This window comes from Coffea arabica, chromosome 7e (genome assembly GCF_036785885.1).
Source record: "Coffea arabica cultivar ET-39 chromosome 7e, Coffea Arabica ET-39 HiFi, whole genome shotgun sequence".
NCBI lineage: Eukaryota > Viridiplantae > Streptophyta > Magnoliopsida > Gentianales > Rubiaceae > Coffea > Coffea arabica.
In genome coordinates this window covers 12193377-12213960 of record NC_092323.1, presented here as the reverse complement: position 1 = coordinate 12213960, position 20584 = coordinate 12193377, and the positions used below count along the sequence as shown (strand labels likewise).

Below are 20584 nucleotides of genomic sequence, written 5' to 3'. Positions count from 1 at the left end.
CTTGATTGATGATTATATAGTTGTCACGTAGGAAAGGTTTCCGGTTCAAAAGCTTCACATCTTAACTTCTATAGTTTGGGTTTGCTTGAATTGGTTGCCCTCTGGTGCAGAAATAATGCATCAAGAATAAAGATTCAGGTATAATAATGAGTTTGTGTTGCATTTGTGGCAATCTTAAACCCTAAATTCTTTCAAAGCACACCACGGTGCCAGTATGCCTGGGAAACTTTCGATTTAGTACAAGTTCACAAGTACAAAAAACGATTTACTGCATATATCCTGTTATAACATATAAGATTACACTTTACTGCCATCTCTTTGATTTAATAAGGAATGGATCTTTTATTGTGCCAGTCCTGGATCAGTGAACGAAGAGTATGATTAGGGGTGAGTTGCTTGTGCTTGAGCCTTAAGTTTGTCATTGGTGATGTGTCATGACCTGTTCTTAGCCATTCCTCTATGGCTTCAAGCTCATAAGAAAATCCATCGGCTGCTATATGCGGATTCTTCATGATATCCTTCACACGAGAGAGACAGATGAATATATATTAGTTTGGTATGATAATAACCTCTTGATTAGAACAAACACCCTTGCCATCCATGGATGGTACGGTTCGTTTCGTATCTTCATATCAGAGCATAACTGGTAGCGGGATTTGTGTGTTTACCTGATATATGGGGCAGTAGAAAACACTAGGCACGTTACTTTCCACTGACACTTCTGTGCTTGAATCTCCATCAGCAGCCAGCAAACACTCTCCATTAGCCAATAGCTCGTCAGCATTTTCCCTCACCCTCTCTATCCTTCTCATCAGAGATTTGCTGCTAAATTCCTTGTCTAGGCTTTCATCTATGGCAAGGCAGCAGCTTGCTATTCCACCGAGTTCCATGGCCAAGTCCAATGGCCAAGGTCCAGCCATTTTATCCAAGGCCTCAGTAAGTGAAGCACTATCCACCATTATTGCCTCTTCGCCAACCCTTGCCCAATTCCTTCCGGTAAGAAGTTGTAAAAGCAAGGTACCGAAAGCTCGAATATCTGCTCTCATGCCAGATGCATCATTGCACGGACAAGGTTTAAAACCATGAATCCTGGCAACATTGTTTCTATCAAGGAGGATTTTGGAAGGATTGAGGTTTCCGTGAACTAGGGGCTTTGGCTTGGCCTTGTGAAGAAAGCTTAGTCCCATGCAAACTTCAGCTGCAACACGTATCCGAGCGTGCCAATTTAAACCATGGTTTCTTCCCCCGTGGCTTGAGAATAAGATGTCTCTTAAGCAGCCATTGTGCATGTACTCAAAGACGATGCATTTTGGCTCTGTGCAGAATCCTATCATGCTGAGAATATGAGGATGACGAATGTGGCCGAGAAGCTTCACCTGCATAACGTGAATGCTCAAATTTTGTGTTGAACTTTTCGTAGAAGAGAAAACGTTCTTCAAAATTGAGTACCATTAGTCCATAGATGGTATTAAGACTCACCTTTTCCAGGAAAGTATCTTGAGAGAGCGCTGCATCTGAGTTAGAGAGCTTGATTGCAACTGTTGTTCGGTTAACTCGTCCTCTATACACATTTGTCCAATCTGCTGCTGATTTCAACCTCAAACATTCTGAAAAATCATCGGTGGCTGCTCTAATTTCTGCAGCAGTGAACTTCCTATAATCAAAGCACAAGTCATTCAACCTGTTAGCCATTCCTATGGCATCTTTTTCTTTGCAAAACTCGATTCTACGCTGCAAAACATCTCTTTGCCGTCTTAGCTCCTCTATTTCCTGAACCATCTCAGCTCTATTACGCACTGCCTTCTCTAGCTGGCTTTCAACGCGTGATTTAGCCAATGTAGATAATTGGAGTTTGTTTGAAAGCTCGCGCTGGAGTTCTAGGATTGGGTTTAGTTTGTTCCTCTTTTCCTCAACTTCACTCTGAATTTCGAAGAGCTCTTCCTTTGTGCTGTCCAAATCTTTCTGTAAATCCATCCTTTTTGCGATCTCCTCGTGAATCCGAGCTTCAAGGTCATTAGTCTACAACATGAAAAACAATCAGGTTTCGTGAATGATGTTGATGAATATTGAGACTTTAAAACATTCCTTACCCGAGCAGTACACAAACCAATGGCCCATTTGGCTTTTGCACATTTTTCTGCATTGGCCCTGGCTTCTTCTTTATTTGATTGAATTGATTCTTGAGTGTCACGAATTTTTATCTTAAGAATCTCAATTTTCTCTGCTGCTGCCTAAAAATTTTGCCAATATGTGAGCGTTTCTTATGGATGGACCAATCCCTTAAAGCTGAAAACAAGTAGTTCATATACCCAAGATAGCTATATATATATATATATATATGTATATATGTATGAAAAAGTATGCTAAACCATAATGCCTAGAGTCACCAACTCAATAGTGGGATTTGGTTGCTAGGGGACGGCCTTGATTATCACTAAGTAGAATATTGATTATCACTAAGTAGAATATCCAAGAACAAACGAAGGACATTTCACATCTTATCACTATCGTCATATACAAGAAAAGTCAAAAGTTGGAGTAGATAAGGAAGACACTTTTCTTGGTACAAGAAAGTTGAGGGAACATGATGAACAAACACATATCTACATGTGCTTCAAACTAATCAAAGCCACAGAATTCTGTAAAGAATATCAATTTTGTCGTTACCATGTTTTCCGCCATATTCAGCTCCGGTGAAATACTGATGGAGGTGTCATTTGCCTCCTCACTATTTCCTTCATTTGCAATTGAAGATGACAATTCATTGAAATATTTTTCAATCTCTTCACCGTACTTTTCCCACTGATCAGGCGTACCACCATTGCTAGCTGACGAAGAAGAAGGTGATTCACAATGATTTTTTCCATTGGCATTTTCAGGGAAAAATTTCCCTATCCAGCCCTTAAAACTAGGCCTTTCTTTTATCCTTGCAACAATAACTCCTCGATCATCCTCTATGAATCCTTCATTAGTTTCTTCTTTAAGGTATACTAATTTCCCATTAAAAATCACAAACAACTCACAGAAATTGGGCTTTTTCGACTGGAGATAAAATGATGCATTCATGGCACTTCTCGATTTCCTACAAAATAATCATTCAAGAAAATGGCAAACTAATCAACCGCTAATAAGCAGATACTGATCAACAAAAATACCTCAACCTTCGAAAAGGAAATAGAAAAAGTAAAAAATGTGCACACCATGATAAGGGCCTCAACAAAGAAAAGGCCATGACTAATTTGGTTATGGGAAGACCTGTTATCAATCCCAGTACAACTTTATGGATTGGTTCTTCATATCTGTCGATTCTGAGACCCTCAGCCTTGACCTGTGAAAAAAACCAACAAGAAATCAGGCAATTTCTAGGCTCAGATACTTTTGCATTTAATGTAGGCTGACTTTCGTTAAAGCTAGCATTAAAAGTACTACCAGACCTTGCCACAGAAAGCTATATATTTGGATAGAATCTTATCAGACTTTGCTTCCTCAGACTTCTCAAGAACTTTCAGCTTCTCTTCACGTACAGAGCTGGCAGGAATCTTTCCAACTGGAAAAAGAAAATCCCAAGTTAGTAATTGAGTACTGCGGGGAGAAAATTAAGAATTCATCAAGGAAACGTGACACAAACCCAAAAAATTTAGGGGAAAAAAAAGAAAATTATTAGGAAATGAGGTTTTTCAGATAGCTTACTTGGGGTGAAAACGTAGTCTCTGCAGATGTAATTATCTGAAAAGAGAATGACTATTTTGATTGGATGAGAATTCCACTTCTTTAGTACCCATTCTAGAGTGGCAAAACCATCATTCAAGTCTGTTCCAATGGCTACAAAAATCCTCTCTGCAGGCTGATCAGTTTCCATTTCTCAGCTTCATTCATTCACAGGTTGGAGCCTCACGAGTACATATATATACTTGGGGCAACAACCAAACTTTGTTAGATAGATATTAAATGAACTAAGTTTGGCTAGAGGGATTACATAGGAAAAGTGACTCGAGCCAATATTTTATATTAGCTACCAAATCGAGAACCATGTTCAGGAGGAGAGCGTCAGGTGTGAAAATTTACCGTAAAGAAAATGGAAAAGAGGGGTTGCTAATCGCTGCTGATTCTTGAATTTTGTCAAAAAGGGTGAAATCATTAACATGCTTAGTTTCAAAGGGTGCTTTTTATTAGTTTATGGGCTGGCAAGACGGCCAATTTTGGACTTTTATCTGCTCAGCTGTTACGGTGATGGCAAAGGCAAGCTTCGGTTCATTAGACAGACATTAGTGTCCTTTATGCATATATGTATTCCCTGTAATAATTCCTTGCTTACCTTACAAAGCTAGCTTACTAATGCGAAGGAATTTTCCGTTGATTGCACACTAATTTGGTCTAATTTTGTAGTAAGAAATCAATCAAAATTGACAAAATTAAAGGGGTAAAAGCTAGGGCAAAATCGAGTAAACCGGTTATTATATATTTTTGTGATTTTTGGTGGTGTGGATGAAACTAAATCGGGTTTGATGTCCAAACCAGATATCAATATCTTCTTTAAAGGTGGATGTTGCACCATATGAATCCTACATTTCAATATCAATATCTGAAGAAAGTTTCAACTAGACATGGTCTATTCAAGAATCCTGCGTTCCAAAACTTGGTATACAAAAAAATCCTGCATTCAAAAACTATGCCGCTTTCAAATTTTGAGTATCCTAGGATATTCTCCCAGACTGATGGTGGAGAAATAGATAAAAATGACAAAGTTTGTTGAATTTTTGCCACAATTAACACACTAATAGACAATTTTATGGCTAATCAAACTTGTAACCTTATCAAAAATGACATAATCACGCGTTTAACAATCCAGCTTTGCAAAAAATGACAGACAGTAAGTCAGATATCGTAATACATCTGTACGTGATTATCAGTAGTACAATCTAAGAGTATATACAGTTCTCCATATGAGTCTGCTAGTAACCTAATACTTTCTTTCCTTCCTTCCTTTTCTTTTCTTTTTTTCCCTTTTTCTGGGTATTTGTCTCCAGAAACAATATGGCTTAATTTTTCTCCATTGTACAGTATCAATACCATCTACTGAGTGGTAATTATTCTTGAAAAACATCTCGATTGAGAACATGTTACCGCTTGATTTATATTGGATCAAACACAATTAGGTGTACAAAGGTTTCCATCCTAGAATAAGTAGCTACTTTCAAGTTGCTTAATTGTTACCCTTAAAAAAAAGGGTTAGTTAATCGTTTTAACGATAGATTTTTAAGTTATTAATCGTTTCAACACCCATTGCCTTGGGGGTGTAGCTCATATGGTAGAGCGCTCGCTTCGCATGCGAGAGGCACGGGGTTCGATTCCCCGCACCTCCATTCTCTGATTTATTTCCTTTTTCAGGCGGAAATGCTTTCAAAAGGCTTTTGGGTATTTAGATTTTAGACTTTAGCCAGAACATCGAGAGTCGAGACAGAAGTTTGGGCTTGCTTGGCCTTTATATCATCAAATAAATCCAAGGAAGCGGTAGCGGATCCATTTGGCATGTGTCTAAGAGGTTAGGCCCATGATAATTTATAAGAACAGAATCAAGCATTGAGATTGAAAATTTTCTCATGAAAGCCAACATTCTACACGCACTAACTCAAGTGCTTTGATTTTTTGTTTTTGTTTTTTTTTTTAAAAAAAATTTCATGCTTTCCCACACCCTTTCTATCCTCGGCTAGTTGGCACATGATTTAAATCTTGAATCTGTCAAGGAAAAAAATCGAATAGCCTCTCTTGACCACAAGCTCTTTGAAAATGGAAACAAGTAACAAGAAAATATGTTTTTAAAGCAAAAACCAAATATATGTTGCCGGCTTTGATCCAGGAAAATGTTTCTGCTTCCTCAATTTTAAGGACGATAAAAAGATTGATTAAAAAATGTGTGTTTGTGATACAATAAAAGAGATTTTTTTTTTTTTTTTTTTACAAATAAATCACTATCCAAACACGTTCGTCATTCCGGTCCACCGATAAATTATGGAACGAGTTAGAATAGAATGTCATCTCACCAACAAACTAGAAAACAAGAATCAAGATGGTTTGAGCTACATTTAGGATACTTCTTCCCTTACTCGAATATCATTTTACCGACAAATTAGAAAACAAATACTAATAAAGATGGTTTAGCTAAATCTAGGACACACCTTCTCCCACGCTTCCGCTGGTATTTAATCACGACCACAAATTACTACCAGTTCTTTTTGACAAAAGTGGTCTCCAAGAATTTCAAAAGAACTGAGATAGAAAAGGCAAAACTAGTGAAGCTTTTGTTATCATCATGATCATCATCATATGATTTGATCAAAAAAAATCTATCAATTAGCACAATCAAGCGTGGTAAGTGGGACCCATAGTATGATGATCGAATTTAAGTTCTGTCTCCTGCTACCTACGTGGAGGAAGAGATTTATAATGATGCGTGTACCATTATTCTGTACACGAGAGAGAATCCCAAATACTAATTACTAAGAAGGCCACCACTAATCTCTAATTAATGCTAATACGGCATTATTATTAATTATTTTATGCCAGACAGCAGAAAGTGCACGTGCGTGTTCCCCCCCGGAATCCTCGAGAGTATTTGAGTCAAAAGATGCCGCGCACGTGCCTTCTGGTCAAAGGTCAAAAGAGCGGGAGAGAGGGTGATTGCATTGCACGAGCCTATGGACCTAAAATCATTTCTAGTAGCATAATTTTATGATTAAACAATAATTAAAAAAGGTAGTTACTAGATTAGACCTAAGAACCTTAGGATAAGAACGACGATGATGATGATGAGGAGGAGGAGGAGGAGGAGAAGGAGGATCCACTTGATCAAGATCATCAAATCCACACCGCACATCAAATTCTTGTTGTTATAGTTTTTAATTTGACCCCCTAGCAGATGAAATTGATAAGGTTTCGTGCTTTGCATGTTACTAGAGTTTATGATATTTTTTCTAATTAAGGTGGTACATTTCCTCCACATGGGATTAAATCCACTCGTTTTCCTTTTTTTAAATGCTTGATTTTTTTTTTTTTTGGTTCCGGATTACAGCTAGATAGATTTCATTCAGACATTAGTCCAAATGGGGTTTTATCCAAAATCAAAGATTCGATTATGCTTGGTTTTCTTCCATGATCTCTCAAATCAGAGTTTGCTTTGCTCTGAGCATGCATATCTGTGTAGGTGAGAGTCTGTTGGACTTTTATCTCATTTAGTGCTTAGAAAACTTGGACGAATCTCTTCTATCTGGTTTGTAAATTCTTTGTTCATTATCTTTTGTTGAATGTTTTGTTTTGATGAACATAGATAGAATGGCACATGCGTGATTTGGTAGTGTTGAGCTACACAAGAACTAGTTCGCTTATGCAAGACCTTTTTAATTTTATACCACCATGTATCACAATTTGTTTTCATATATAGGGAGTTCATAGAGGAAGAGGTATATATTGATGCGAACAAGAAGTAGCCTAACTATGGATTTTTATTTATTTTGTGATTTTATGAGAAATTATGAGTTCGTATTCGACTCAGAGGCTTCAGAGTTGAAATTTATTTGTTTGTTTTAACGAATTGAGATTGTATTCAAATTTAATTTGATTATGTCTATTGAGTTTAATTGAAACGAGCTCTTGCGGACTCGACTCAAATAATTACAAATATTTACATAGAAACTCTCGACTTTATGCGTGTCAAATTCAAACCAATTCTGAAAACTATAAGAGTACAAAATGCCATTCATAATGGAGAACTGCAGGCCATTAACTGAAAACTAGACACGATTCATGCTCGATTCCATTAGTCTATAAAATGAAGTCCAAAAAAGATTTCGAGATCAAGTTCAATTTTTAATACTACGTTCTTGGAACTCCATACCAAATCATGGCCAATACCATTTTAATATCGCGCCACTAGCTACTCAAGAGTCCGTCGATAAAATTATAAACTACGATAGGAAACTCTACCATACCACGTAACAAACCAACCACCTAATTCATAAATGATGCTCGCTACTTCCATCATCATCAAATTAAAGGAAGAAAGCATGCATGCATGCAAGGAACCTTACCGGTGCCAAGAAAGCGTATATACATTCACAACCTTTTGCTTATGCAGTACTTATAACAGTACGAAGAAACTATGAATTATATATAATTTATAGATATACTTTCAAGTTTTTTTTTTTTTTTTGTTTCACTTTTTGGGCAACTTGCTTGTCTTTGATCCAAACCCTCACTAGTTTTAGACCAGCACGTGTGATGTCACATGGCGTTTAAGCAGGGATGAAAGGTAACGAGTCAGCTGGCTAGGCAGATTATTACTATATAGTCCATGGCCAGCAAAGCTTGGAAACTAAAACTTGGGGTTGGAAACCATATGAACGCAAAAGGTGCAAGTTGGTCCGGCAGGGTCGGCTGGATCCTCAAACCCGAGGGGGGGTAAAGAGCACGAATACTGACCATATTTACATGGATCCCGATTAATATTTGTTTCTTGAATTCAATTAATTAACAAGTCTCTCTTTGGCTTCTTTGAATCAGGTGATCTGTGATCCCTTCTCCTGCAAATTAGGTCCCCCCCCCACCCCCCCTCACCTGTTGAGCTAATAAACATCTCTTCTGCGAGCGGCAGCAGCAGATTTCAAGTTACGTGCATCCCCCCCTCCAATGGCCTGGACAAAAGTTGATTAGTTGCAGGAAGAAAGGAGAGTTCTTGGTTGGGATGTTATATCATATGTGGTTTCTGGTTGTAGAGAGGGAGGATAACAAATTGACTGATATGAAAATGATGACTTTTGGTGGTGGTGAATTATTTAACTGGCATCATCAGTTCAAGATTATACAATTCGGCTATCAAATGTTTGGCTTTTAAGTTCATTATATCTTGCACATAGCTTTGTTATTTCAAAGTCGAATTACAAAGAACAAAAAAGATTTGGTCAGTTGCACCCGCATCTCAATATAGTACTGAGATTTCTCTTGATCCGTAGACTTCGATTATTCTTTCTTAATAAATAATATGCAATAGTTACAACAACAGTTCAATAGCCGGCATATTCCAAATTAAAGAACTCTAGTTTAGCTTGGCTGAGAGTGGTGGGAGCTCAAGATCTTTAAACATGACTAGTGGCATATGAAGATTTTCTTATCATTAAAATTCAAACTTAGAAATAATACTTTAATCATTTGGTAGACCCCCTCCTTGGAAGTCCTTTTATTGAATCTTTGCTCGAAATGAGGGAAGTAAAAAGAAAAAAGAACCCCTTCAACTCTAAATTTATTCACTAAATAATCTTTGATGTCCTAACAATTTGTGCATCCTTCAATTAATTTTAAGTTCTTGATGATTAACTATTTGACATGTTTAGTAGTTAATTTAGGATTAAAAAGAGAATTTCGCGCGGATATACAAAAACTTCATTTGGTATGCCAATAGAATCCCACTTGCTTCTATTTATTATTTAGGTGGGACTTGAATTCTTTGTATATTCACATGAAACTCTTTTATTGATTTTGGACCGACTCCTAGACATGTTAAGTAATCGATTCTGATTCACAAAAAATTAGTTTTGATAATATAAAACTACGGTGATGTGATAAAAAATTAATTAAAAATTAACAAATGCGTTTTATGATTTAGTAATTTTTTTTGGTCAAATAATGATCCATCCAAATAAGCGTAGTTGGACATCATGTTATTTGTAAAAAAAAATATTATTTACTAGTATCACAAACACGTATTTTAATCATTTTTTTTCAATCATCATTTTATCTCAATACATTAGATCACAAAAATAATAGTACATCAAATATTTCAAATAATCTCCTGTCCAAATACAATCATTTGATAACTTTTTTTTTTTTTTTTGACAAAAAAACATATATTAGATACTCAAATGGCAAGAGTAGTTTGTTTTGTAGAGTCAAGGTCAAACAAAGTGTCCCTTTCAATGAAACACCCGAGAGGCCACGTCGCGCGCGATGTCACGTGGGCCCTATGTCCTGTGTCTGTCCATCAATATCCCACCGTAGGCTATCTAATACTGCCGCTGAGTAAGAAGCGAAAACAAACAAACAAAGCAAACAGAATTAATTAAAAGAGAAAAAACAAAGAAAGAAAGAGAGAAAGAAACTGCGGTGCCAAAGATCCAAAACTACTTTTCCTGGTTCCACACCTGGACGCTAGACCAGTGGTAGAGTACGCGTAGCTGATTACACCGCCGTTTCAACAAATCAAACTTGCTTACGTGTTGAGCCCTACATGCATCCGTCCTCTTTGCGTCCAAAACTTTTCATTCTCTGCTCTCAGCCTCTCTCCGATTACAAAACTCCGATGATGTTTTGATTTTGATCAAGTGACCAAACGTTATAAACTCCCACCGCCTCCGAGTCGGTGTACTGCAAGTGCAAACAAAGCTATTCACGAGATTGCTCAATCCATACTCTGAGCCATGAATTTTTGCATTTATTGAATTCAATCATCTAAGTTTGAGCGGTTTGAATAATTTAAGGGCTCGGTGAGATTAATTTAATTATTTGTATGTATACATGTTATTTTTTATTTTTTTTTGCATATTTGTTATTATGAAATATTTATTTTATCTACCATTGTTTTAAAAATATTGAATTACATCACTCATGTTCGACTTAGCTACGTTCAATCAAACTTGAATAAACTAAAACTGAATTGAGTTAGAAGTCAAAGTTTGAGAGCTCTCAACAAACTCGTACGAAAGAATTTTAGCTGGAGTTGAGCTTGAGTATTAGTCTCAATTTCAAACTCAATCCGACTCGTTTACACCCTAAACAAAAGAAAGTTGACAATGCATATTGGATCAAACACCTTAAATTCTTATTGATTATACTTCTATATGTTTGGGATATACTCATTTCATTGTACTTTTTATACAACTAATTTCAAAATACACCAAAATACTTTTTATTCAACTCTATTATACCAACATACAGTGCACATTATAAAATACACTAGAACTAACCTAAGATGCTCAAATCATCTATGCTTCGTAAATTGCAATTAAGAGTGTAATTGAGTCGAATCGAATCTGAGTAATACAATACTTGAATTCAAGTTTCGAGCTAGTTGAACTCGATCAAATCAATCCTAATCGAACTCAATTTGATTTCAATCGAACTGAATTGAGTTTAAAATAAATATAAATTTATATTTTACATAATTTTAAACTAGAGACAAGAAAATCATTCGCACTTCAGTTATTGTAAAGTCCTCCCCTCCACTATTTACAATTTCAGCCAAGCTTTTTTCATGATCCAACGAACCTCTTATTAGGTGATTGTAGATCCTCTCTTCCCAAAGTCCAAATATCCACTCCCATAATCCGCAACACGTACGACGTAGTACTACCACAATAGTACGTATGGATTTGATTTGAAAAGTATAACGTGAATTTAATAGAAAGAGGAACTTTTCCAAGGCTGGTCTACGGCTCTACGTTACGTAGAGTAAGAGTACAGGCTGCGTAGCGTAGCGGAGTAGGTGTTACCGGTCTCGATGTGGCATTCATGGAAAGCATACAGATGTATTTGCAGGGAGAGGGCTGAGCGGAAGGAATAGGGATTCTAGTTCTAGTTATAATTTGCCATCATTTCCCCCCCTTAAAACCTGGAGCTCCCTGGGATTAGGTTTATAAAACAACAAAAGTCTGATTCAGGCTGTTGAAAAAAGACAAATTGCCTCAGGGTTGAAAGGGTATTGGGTGGTAGTATCCCACTTAGCAGCAGGTCCCCCCTATAGGTACATTTGTCCCACATCGGGGTTGGGGTTGGGTTTGGGTTGGGATATAAGTCCCTGGGATTGCCTCAAGAGTTGCCGGCTTTTGAGGTTAATTCTGGGATTAGGTTTATAAAACAACAAAAGTCTGATTCAGGCTATTGAAAAAAAAACCTGGAGCTCCCTCAATTTTGCGATAAATGGAACATTTCCTGAGTATCTGGTTTACTGTTTCCTGTTTTTTGGGGCTTCTGTTCTCCCCTGGCTCTCCATTTTTCGCACCTAGAATTGCTTTTCTTTCTAGAGCCATTATTGAGTTTTTTATTTTATTTTTTTAGTAAAAAGGTGCTGATTCCTAAATTTACCACTCTTTTTTTTTTTTTTTCCTTTTAGCAAGGAAGCAAATACAGTGGAATCCCATTAGCATTAAAGTATGTTGCACCATTTCTGGACATACGAGTCATCAGAAGATGATAATCTGCAGTTTAGCACACTCGAAGGGATAAGTATTGTCTATTATTAGCAAATAGATATTCAATTCGTACAAATGCAGTTTGCAAGCATGCAATTCTATTTTGAAATGACAAAAAGAGGACTAACTGCAGAAAAAAAAATATATGTTCAGTCTTAAATGATAATTTTTAAAGTTTTACAGTGTAATTTTTATCTGTTCTGCAAATATGTATTAGTATTTATTTTTCAAATCTGTTATTTAAGAATGTAACTTCTGATATTAATACAGATTTTAATGAAATTACGACGTTTTATCAACAAAAATTGTGGTACTTGAGAAAGTTGAAAAGTTTTCACAGCCTGTCCTGCCCTGGGCATGATTTGTTCACCTTCAACGAAGCATCCAAATAAACGGGGATCATATATAATTTTTCCTTGTCTGGTTAAAAAACGTGGTACACGAGAAAGTTTAAAATTTTTTGAAGCCCCTCCAATATTTCGCGTGATTTGTTCATCCTCAATGAAGCATCCACTAAATCACGGTGAAGAAAATTTCTTTTGTTTTAGGTGTTTTATTTGGATTTTGAATATTGAAAAGTAACAAAAGAAAAGAATTTCGAAAGAAAAATATTCTTTCACTAAAACAAAATTAAATAACGATCTATCATCGAACGATTCTCAGTTTTGTATGCTAAATTTTTTATTTTAGATACTACACATTCTAAGTTTATGAAATATCATTTCATCCTCTCTCAAATTTTATTTTTGACAATTTACACATTAAAGTTTTCAATTCATCCCAAATTACTATACTATTCTATTTTGATTTGTGTGAGTTGGTGTGATTTGAGATTTTTTTTTTGGAGAAACCAAACAGCAAAGGTCGTTGTCTAAGGGACTAGCTAAAACTTTCGTGGCTTTGACCGTCATCAACTAGAGAGAAATGCATTCTTGATACCTGTTTTGTTTGGCGCAATTGTATTTCTGTCAAAATTATTCTTTGAGCAGTTATTATTGTGTAATAAAAGAAACATTTGTAGCATATTATTGTTTTGAATGTATAAAGAAATACGAATAAGTAAAAAAAGGAAATGCCCCTAACTCCAGTTTATGTCTTTCTAAATTTTGAGTTAGAAAATACCCATATGTACGAAGATTCATTTTTATCATCTTTGCATTATTTTTGCTGCTATAAACAAAGTAATAAAATTAAGAGAAGCAATTTTTAAGGCATATGTTTTTTTTTTAAATCTAATATTGGGAGGAGGACTTGTTTTATGCCCGCTAAATAAAATTATAAATTAGTACTATATACATAAACTCTTACTCGGATTGTCATTTTTTTTTCAAAAAATTTTTACATTTTTTACGAGTACATTTTTATTTTACATGTATCAAATTGTTAGAAAATATATATATTTTTTATAAAATAGCAATTCCAACAAGCTCTGAAATGTCGATTTGAAAATTAGAAAAAGAAAACGGTGTCTTCAAGACTTGTCAAAGAATAATAAACAAATAAAACGTAAACGGTAAAATCAGCACTGACAAAGTGTAGAATGCATACTCATATCGAAACACACACAGATTCCACGGCATGGAAGACAAGTGTGAGAATTAGGGCCATCCTGCAGAGTCAAAAAAAGAGGACAAAAAAAAAAAAGAAAACAGGAGAGAAAATTTTCTTTCCTTCCTGACAAGGTAAAATTAAACAAAGGAAAAAAGAATTGAAAAGGTTTTCTTCTTACATTTTTTTAAGTTAAAAGAAAAAGAAAGAAAGAAAGAAGTGTCCAAAATAAATAAAGAAGAGGAAAGAAAAAACGAAATGAAATTGTCCGCCAGCCCGGATCTTTCGCGACCTTGTTCGCAGACAAAATTTCTTCTCCGCAGAGCCAAAAGTCACTGCTCACTTATTTTTACTAATATTTTTTTAAACCCCCAAGTAAATTTTAGATTTTTATATTCACCCCCCAAAAAAATACTAAAATCAAATAGTTGTAATCTACTACTTACTAATCTTTCTCCTCCCCCACTTTTCTTCTCCATACAAAACCAGACAAAATTTCAAAACAAAAAAAAATCTTAAAAGAATTAAAAAGCCCCCTCAAAGTATCCCTCTAAGTTTCCGCCGGATGGCAGATGAAGCCGCTCTTTGCTCCCATTATATTCTTCCACCTGCTCATTTCAACCTTCTTCTCTTCTCCTCTCTTTCCCCAGCTAGCTCCCATTTTCTCCTTCAAACACTCCCAAAAAACGGAAAAAAAAAAGAAGAAGCTTTCATCTGCAAACAAGAAACTAAACAACCCCTTCAATCCTTTTAATATATATACTTCTACTACTGCTTCAACTTGTGTGGTCTCTCTAGCTCCATCTACCTCTTCTTCTTCTCCTTCTTCTTCTTCACTTTGCATGTGCTACTTTTTTTTAGTGTTTTAAGACCTCTTTTAGTCCTCGAAGCAACTTACACTCCAAAACTACATTCTTTAACGAGCATATAGATTTGCTTTTCTCATCACATTCTGCTTTGGTCCATGATATGGGGTCTTTATCATCAAATGGCTAATAAACTTCAATTTGTGCAAGTTTCTTTTTCGAGTTTTTCTGGTAGCGAGTTGTGAGTAGCACATACTAGTTGAAGATTTGAAAAAAACCAACTTTGAGGCACGAGAAGGCAAGGGGAGGAATATATATAAAATGGCACCAGAAAATAACTGGCTATCATTTTCACTCTCCTCAATGGAAATGCTGAGCTCTTCTGCTTCTCAACCTCAGATGCTTCAGTCCACCATGAAACTCGCTCCTTTTGATGCTGATTCTCAGCAACATTACTACTACTCCGATCACTTCTACACCAATGGTACAAAAACTACAAACTACACATTACCTCATTTTCTTTGTTCAGACTTCAAAACCCTTTTTTTGTTGCCCTGAAAAGGAAAAAGAAAGAAATTTAATCTCAAAATCTGACCTAAGTGTGCATCGTCAACAGCTCAATCTTCTGTTTGGTTGCTGAGACAACCATAGAAGAAAATATTGCTAAAAGACAAGATTATGCAATTGCGTCATACTTTTTCCGTTACTGGAGAATTTTTTTTTTTTTTTTTCAAAAAATCTCCATACCTCTTCTTTAAATCCAAATGGTACCTTATTTGTACAACCTCTCATGAGTCATGAGTTGATTTTGTTGAAACTTTTTCTGCCCCATTTTTTCTGACCGAACAAATTTTTTGCCTTACACCAAAAACACCCCTTTCACGTATTTCAGCTTATTAACAGCTCGGATCAAGTTGTACTGTATTATCTTTAGCAGCATATATTCACTATACTATTTTTGGTGTGACAATTTTTTTGCAGGGTGGCAAAACGCAAAGCCTGAAGAAGTCACAGAACAAAGCAACATGAATGTTTATACCACCTTTCTAGACCAAAATCAGGCACCACCAAAGCTAGAAGATTTTCTAGGTGGTGACTCAACTGAGACTCAAGACTCGTCCTTGACTCATATCTCGGCTTCTGCTGCAGCAGCAGCTTACTTCAACGATCATCACCATCAAGATCTCAAAAACATAACTGGGTTTCAGGCCTTTTCGACTAACTCGGGCTCAGAGGTTGATGACTCGGCCTCTGTGGCGAGAACCCAAGTCATGTGTGCTGAGTTCACCGGCCAGTCTATTGAGTCGGGCACCGAGTTGGCCTATCCCCAGTGCCCCACCGGAGCTCTGTCTTTGGGTGTGAATGCCCAGAACCCTCCTGATCAGAAAGCCATTGTCGCTGTTGATTCCCAGAGTTGTAAGAAAATTACTGATACTTTCGGTCAAAGGACTTCAATCTATAGAGGCGTTACTAGGTAATACTATATTCTTTTCTTTTCCCTCAAAATATCATATTTTAAATTTTTTTGGGTCTAATCACCAGTGAAAATGACTAATCCCAACTGGGTTTTCAGTTTTATGAATTTCTTTTCAGGCTTTTCTATAGTTCGGTCACTGTCTTATGGATTTTTTTTTTTGGGTTTTGAGCAAAGTGAAAAGCGTATTTAATTAAAGTGTTCTTTTGTTAAAAAAAGGGGGGGAAAATGATAAACGGGATTTGATTATCTTTGAGGCTGTGAAAATGGGCTAATTTTGGTTTCGATGATACCAGACACAGATGGACAGGAAGATACGAAGCGCATCTCTGGGATAACAGCTGTAGGAGGGAGGGCCAAGCCAGAAAAGGGCGTCAAGGTAATGCCAGGATTTTTTTTTCTTTTTAATTTTTTTGCAAGGACAAGGCCATAGGAATATTTTTCATTTTTGTGATTCGAATGCATAAGGCTCTGGGGAATGAATAAATGACTGATAAGAAGGTTGCATGCAAGTGAAAATCACATTAACTGAGGGGTCAGGACTCAGGTGTGGAGGGAGAGCAATAGGAGTACATTTCTCTTGCTTTCTTTCCATTCAGAACTTTTATGATGATTGATTGAGTGAGTGATGGCATATGAATTGTACAAACTTGTACTTGGCATGGTGGACTATGAAGGAGAAGTAAATAGTCTAATACTACTACTAGTGTCTAGTACCGCTGCTGCTGCTGTAGTATTTTCTTTTTCTTTTTTCGTTCATTGATATGATCAGATGGGCCGCCATTTTGTTCATATGGGCAAGGATTTGTTTTGTTCTGATCTTCTCCTGTACAGGACAGCTTGCAATTCTTTCTTCCACCGGTGGTTATTTGATTCAAAATTTTGTCCGGTTTATTCAATCTCTTGTGCATAAAATTCTTTGTTATGGTCTTCTCTATCTAATCTATCTGACCACACCCCAGGTTGTCTACATACCTCAGCTAGTCTGAACACTATTATCTGAGCCTCTGAATTCTATCAGTTTGCTTTATAGTTAGCTTTTGCTTTTCTTCCCCCTCCCCCCCCCCCCCCCCGGCTCTCTTTCTCTGGGCCAGTGACTCTCAATTGGTTTGACCAAGTCTTGTCATCCTTCCTGTTCCTATTGCCCTTGCCCTTCTAAGTTCTATCCCCCATACTAGCCCACATGAAAGTTGAATGCACTGCCCACCATTTTTCCCGGATTCACACCACCCCTTGATTATTTTAATATCAGTTTTTCCAGTGGGTTTAATTAATTAGCATACATTTGCTGAAAAGGGTTCGAACTTGAAGGCATAATTGATATCTGCTCCTTCATATATTACTGAGATTTTGGCTCTTTCTTGGTGTTTGTTCGTACTCTTTCTTGGTGTTTTTTTTTTGACTGCTAATAAAAAAGCTTTATTATTCGTGAGTAAGCATGAATTGTGACTAAACGGGTTTGATTCTGGTTTACAGACAATTGTAGTAATAATTGAATTCACATTACGGAACAGGATTTGAGAAGAGCTTTAATGGTTTAAAATTTTGGTAGTGACTTTTGAGAAAGAAGAGGACTGATCGAAGTGGTGCGGAATTGGGACATGTCATAGTGACTTTTTTGGGGGGAATATATATAGGACGTAAATTGTACTAGTACTGATCTTGCTCTTTCGGTACAGACTTGGGATAATAAAGGCTTCAATGCGCATGCAACTGAGTTTCTTTATCTGCTTTTCCTTTTTCTACGAGTAATCTATATATATATTTTTTATGGCTGAGATATTTTGACCATCTTCTGTCTGTAGTGCTGATGTTTTTATCTTTTTTTTGGCATGGAATGGCCTTTTGATTCCTGGCTGTGCCTGAAAATGTGGAATTTTTTTTTCCCCTGCAGTTTACTTGGGTAAGTGATTTTCCCAGCTTACAACCATTTTTCTTTGAGACCCATGTTTCAAAGTTTGCGTCTTTTTGAATTGTTTATGGAGAATCTACCAAAATATGCAGGTGGATATGACAAGGAAGAAAAGGCAGCAAGAGCTTATGACTTAGCAGCCCTAAAATACTGGGGTCCCACTGCCACCACCAATTTCCCTGTATATACCATGCCTTTTTGCCTTTTCCAAATATCTAATAATCCCGTTTACCCTGTAGTTGCATGCATGAATTACTCTTCAACTGAACTAATTTTTAAACTGGACTGTATATTTCAAACAGGTTTCCAACTATAGCAAAGAACTCGAGGAAATGAAGCATGTCACCAAACAAGAGTTCATTGCCTCACTGAGAAGGTATTTGCCTAATTAATCCCTTTTTGCCTTACAATCGGCTTTGAAGTTTGGGATACTTATTATTCTATGTAATTGTAGAATTCTCATACAAATTTCTGATATAATTTCAGAAAAAGTAGTGGTTTCTCCCGCGGAGCATCCATATACCGGGGCGTAACAAGGTTAGAAGCCTGTTTAGCAACAACTATAACTGTCTTGATTGTTTTGGTATCGTATTTTCTCTTCATAGTTAGCAATAGTAATCAACCGCGGCTGAAATGATTCAATTGCTATTAGTGGAATTAAACTGTTACCTTTAGCGCTGATTGATTTGTGTATTCATCTGTATTTTTTTCTTCTTCTCCAGGCATCATCAACAGGGTCGCTGGCAAGCTAGGATAGGTCGCGTTGCAGGGAACAAAGATTTGTATCTTGGGACATTTGGTAAGTATATTAGGCTTAACATTTTGTTTTTTTCAAATGACTAAGTAAGGTTCTTGTCTTGCTGTTTCACTTTGTTACTTCATTATACTACTTGGTAACATTATTATTATCGACTTTGTCGCCAAATATTAACTTTATTTTTTTGGGTGGCAGCTACTGAGGAGGAAGCTGCAGAGGCATATGACATAGCAGCAATCAAGTTTAGGGGGATGAATGCAGTGACTAACTTTGAGATGAACCGATATGACGTTGAAGCAATCATGAAGAGTGCTCTTCCCATTGGTGGTGCGGCAAAGCGCTTGAAACTCTCTCTGGAATCTGAACAGAAACCATCCATCAGCAATGATCAGCAGACTCAATGCAGCAGCAACGGCAGCAACACTATCAACTTTGCTGCATTTCAGCCAATTTCTTCAGTTCCTTGCGGAGTGCCATTTGATAACACCCCACCACCTTATTATCATCACAATCTATTCCACCAAATCAGCTCCAATAATACTGCTGGTACTCCTGATACTACTGGCCCTATCTCCATGATCACTCCAGTGCCTCTACTCCCATCATCGGCTGAGTTTTTCCTCTGGCCTCACCAGTCCTATTGACATAATCACAAGCTGGTTTACGCTTTCGGCGTAATTCTATGAACCTCCTAATGTTCTTAGCTCTATTAGCTGTCGTCCCTGGTATTTATCTTAAAGCTGACCCTTCTCGTCTGACCCTACCTCTAAGACATATTAGCATAGATTTAACCATGGCATGGCTGGGATATGTGCTCGTATGAATGAATCGACGGATAAAGGTTTAGTTTTCTAGGTAGAAGAAGTTAAAACTTGTAATTATCTTTGACAGCTGAATCAGACCTTGCTGTTGCTGGTTTAATGGCGGTATTGGAGCACTCGTTGTGGAAAAATTTTGACTTCCCCAGATTTCCATGTTTTTGAGTAGCTCCTCCTGTATCAAATCAGTTTTGCTGAACGGTCCAGAACTAACAAAATATGAAAATCATACAAACATGTCGGAAATTTTATGGACTGCTTTTGTCTCCTTGACCACCGAGTTATCTGGCCCGTTGCTAATGAAAATCATACAAACATGTCGAAAGATTGCTTTTGTCTCCTTGACGGCCGAGTTGTTTGGCCCTTTAAAGGCAATGGCGCGGACAATATGTTGCCAAATCACTCCTTGCATGCTAAATTGATGTGAAAATGGATCCTAGAATACAGCATTCATTAAGCAAGGTCCCTATGCCATTATCAATTTGCATTCCTTTGTTGGCGCCTTAAAAGACTAGGAATGTCAATTGAGCTGCTCAAAGCATTGTCCCTCCTTCAGCAAACAGTTTTTGTTGGATGACTATTTGTCTAGGCTTTGCTACAGGCTGTTCTATTATCCTCTATGGCCACAAGATTAAAAATGAGTAATTAACGACAAAAAAAATCATGTAAAATACTTGTCTTTGATTGGATTAAGGAGCCTAACCAAAATGATAAGAGGACGTTCATTGCTCTTCTCAGACAAATGACTGAATTAACCATCATTACCATTTCCCTTCAAATTTTCCCCACCCTATCCCCCTCTTTCTCTTGTCAAGCACGATGGTAATTGTGTTAATGATACAAACGTTAAAAATACAGATTCATTAACATTAGCACAGAGGATCAAGTTCATCCAACAAGATTGGTCTGACGGCTAAGGTTGAGACTTCAAAAAAATAGAGGTTCTAAATTCTAATTCTCCTGCCCCCTCTTGCTTCTTAAATCCCACCTCTCTGTCGGGGGAAAAAAAAAAAGTTCATCCAACAACAAGAAG

General features: G+C 36.8%; 2 protein-coding genes, 1 long non-coding RNA gene and 1 other non-coding gene across 7 annotated transcripts; 2 read left to right on the top strand and 2 right to left on the bottom strand.

Moving 5' to 3' along the window:
- Positions 1 to 133: 133 nt before the first annotated feature.
- On the bottom strand, positions 134 to 4258 carry LOC113701001 (putative U-box domain-containing protein 50). Of its 4 annotated transcripts, XM_072059653.1 has the most exons (9): positions 4066 to 4257; positions 3691 to 3910; positions 3435 to 3547; positions 3201 to 3328; positions 2668 to 3082; positions 2091 to 2231; positions 1480 to 2019; positions 669 to 1376; positions 134 to 518 (listed from the first exon to the last, which is right to left on the bottom strand). In XM_072059653.1, the coding sequence occupies exons 2-9, from the start codon at positions 3857 to 3859 to the stop codon at positions 324 to 326; spliced, it is 2409 nt and encodes an 802-aa protein (XP_071915754.1). In that variant the 5' UTR covers positions 3860 to 3910; positions 4066 to 4257; the 3' UTR covers positions 134 to 323. The 4 variants fall into 4 exon arrangements, with proteins under 4 accessions (XP_071915754.1, XP_027077239.1, XP_071915755.1 ...); XM_027221438.2 differs by having other exon boundaries at positions 3691 to 4257; XM_072059654.1 differs by lacking the exon at positions 2091 to 2231 and having other exon boundaries at positions 3691 to 4258.
- A 1032-nt stretch (positions 4259 to 5290) lies between these two features.
- TRNAA-CGC (transfer RNA alanine (anticodon CGC)) lies at positions 5291 to 5363 on the top strand. The gene has a single exon. It is a non-coding gene; the product is annotated as a tRNA-Ala (tRNA).
- Positions 5364 to 9710: 4347 nt separating this feature from the next.
- On the bottom strand, positions 9711 to 10502 carry LOC140011022 (uncharacterized). The gene is made up of 2 exons (XR_011818250.1): positions 10191 to 10502; positions 9711 to 10064 (listed from the first exon to the last, which is right to left on the bottom strand). It is a non-coding gene; the product is annotated as an uncharacterized lncRNA (long non-coding RNA).
- Positions 10503 to 14352: 3850 nt separating this feature from the next.
- On the top strand, positions 14353 to 19701 carry LOC113701395 (AP2-like ethylene-responsive transcription factor AIL6). The gene is made up of 9 exons (XM_027222022.2): positions 14353 to 15074; positions 15572 to 16064; positions 16361 to 16443; positions 17959 to 17967; positions 18069 to 18157; positions 18279 to 18352; positions 18463 to 18513; positions 18699 to 18775; positions 18929 to 19701. The coding sequence occupies exons 1-9, from the start codon at positions 14912 to 14914 to the stop codon at positions 19375 to 19377; spliced, it is 1488 nt and encodes a 495-aa protein (XP_027077823.1). The 5' UTR covers positions 14353 to 14911; the 3' UTR covers positions 19378 to 19701.
- Positions 19702 to 20584: the final 883 nt, after the last annotated feature.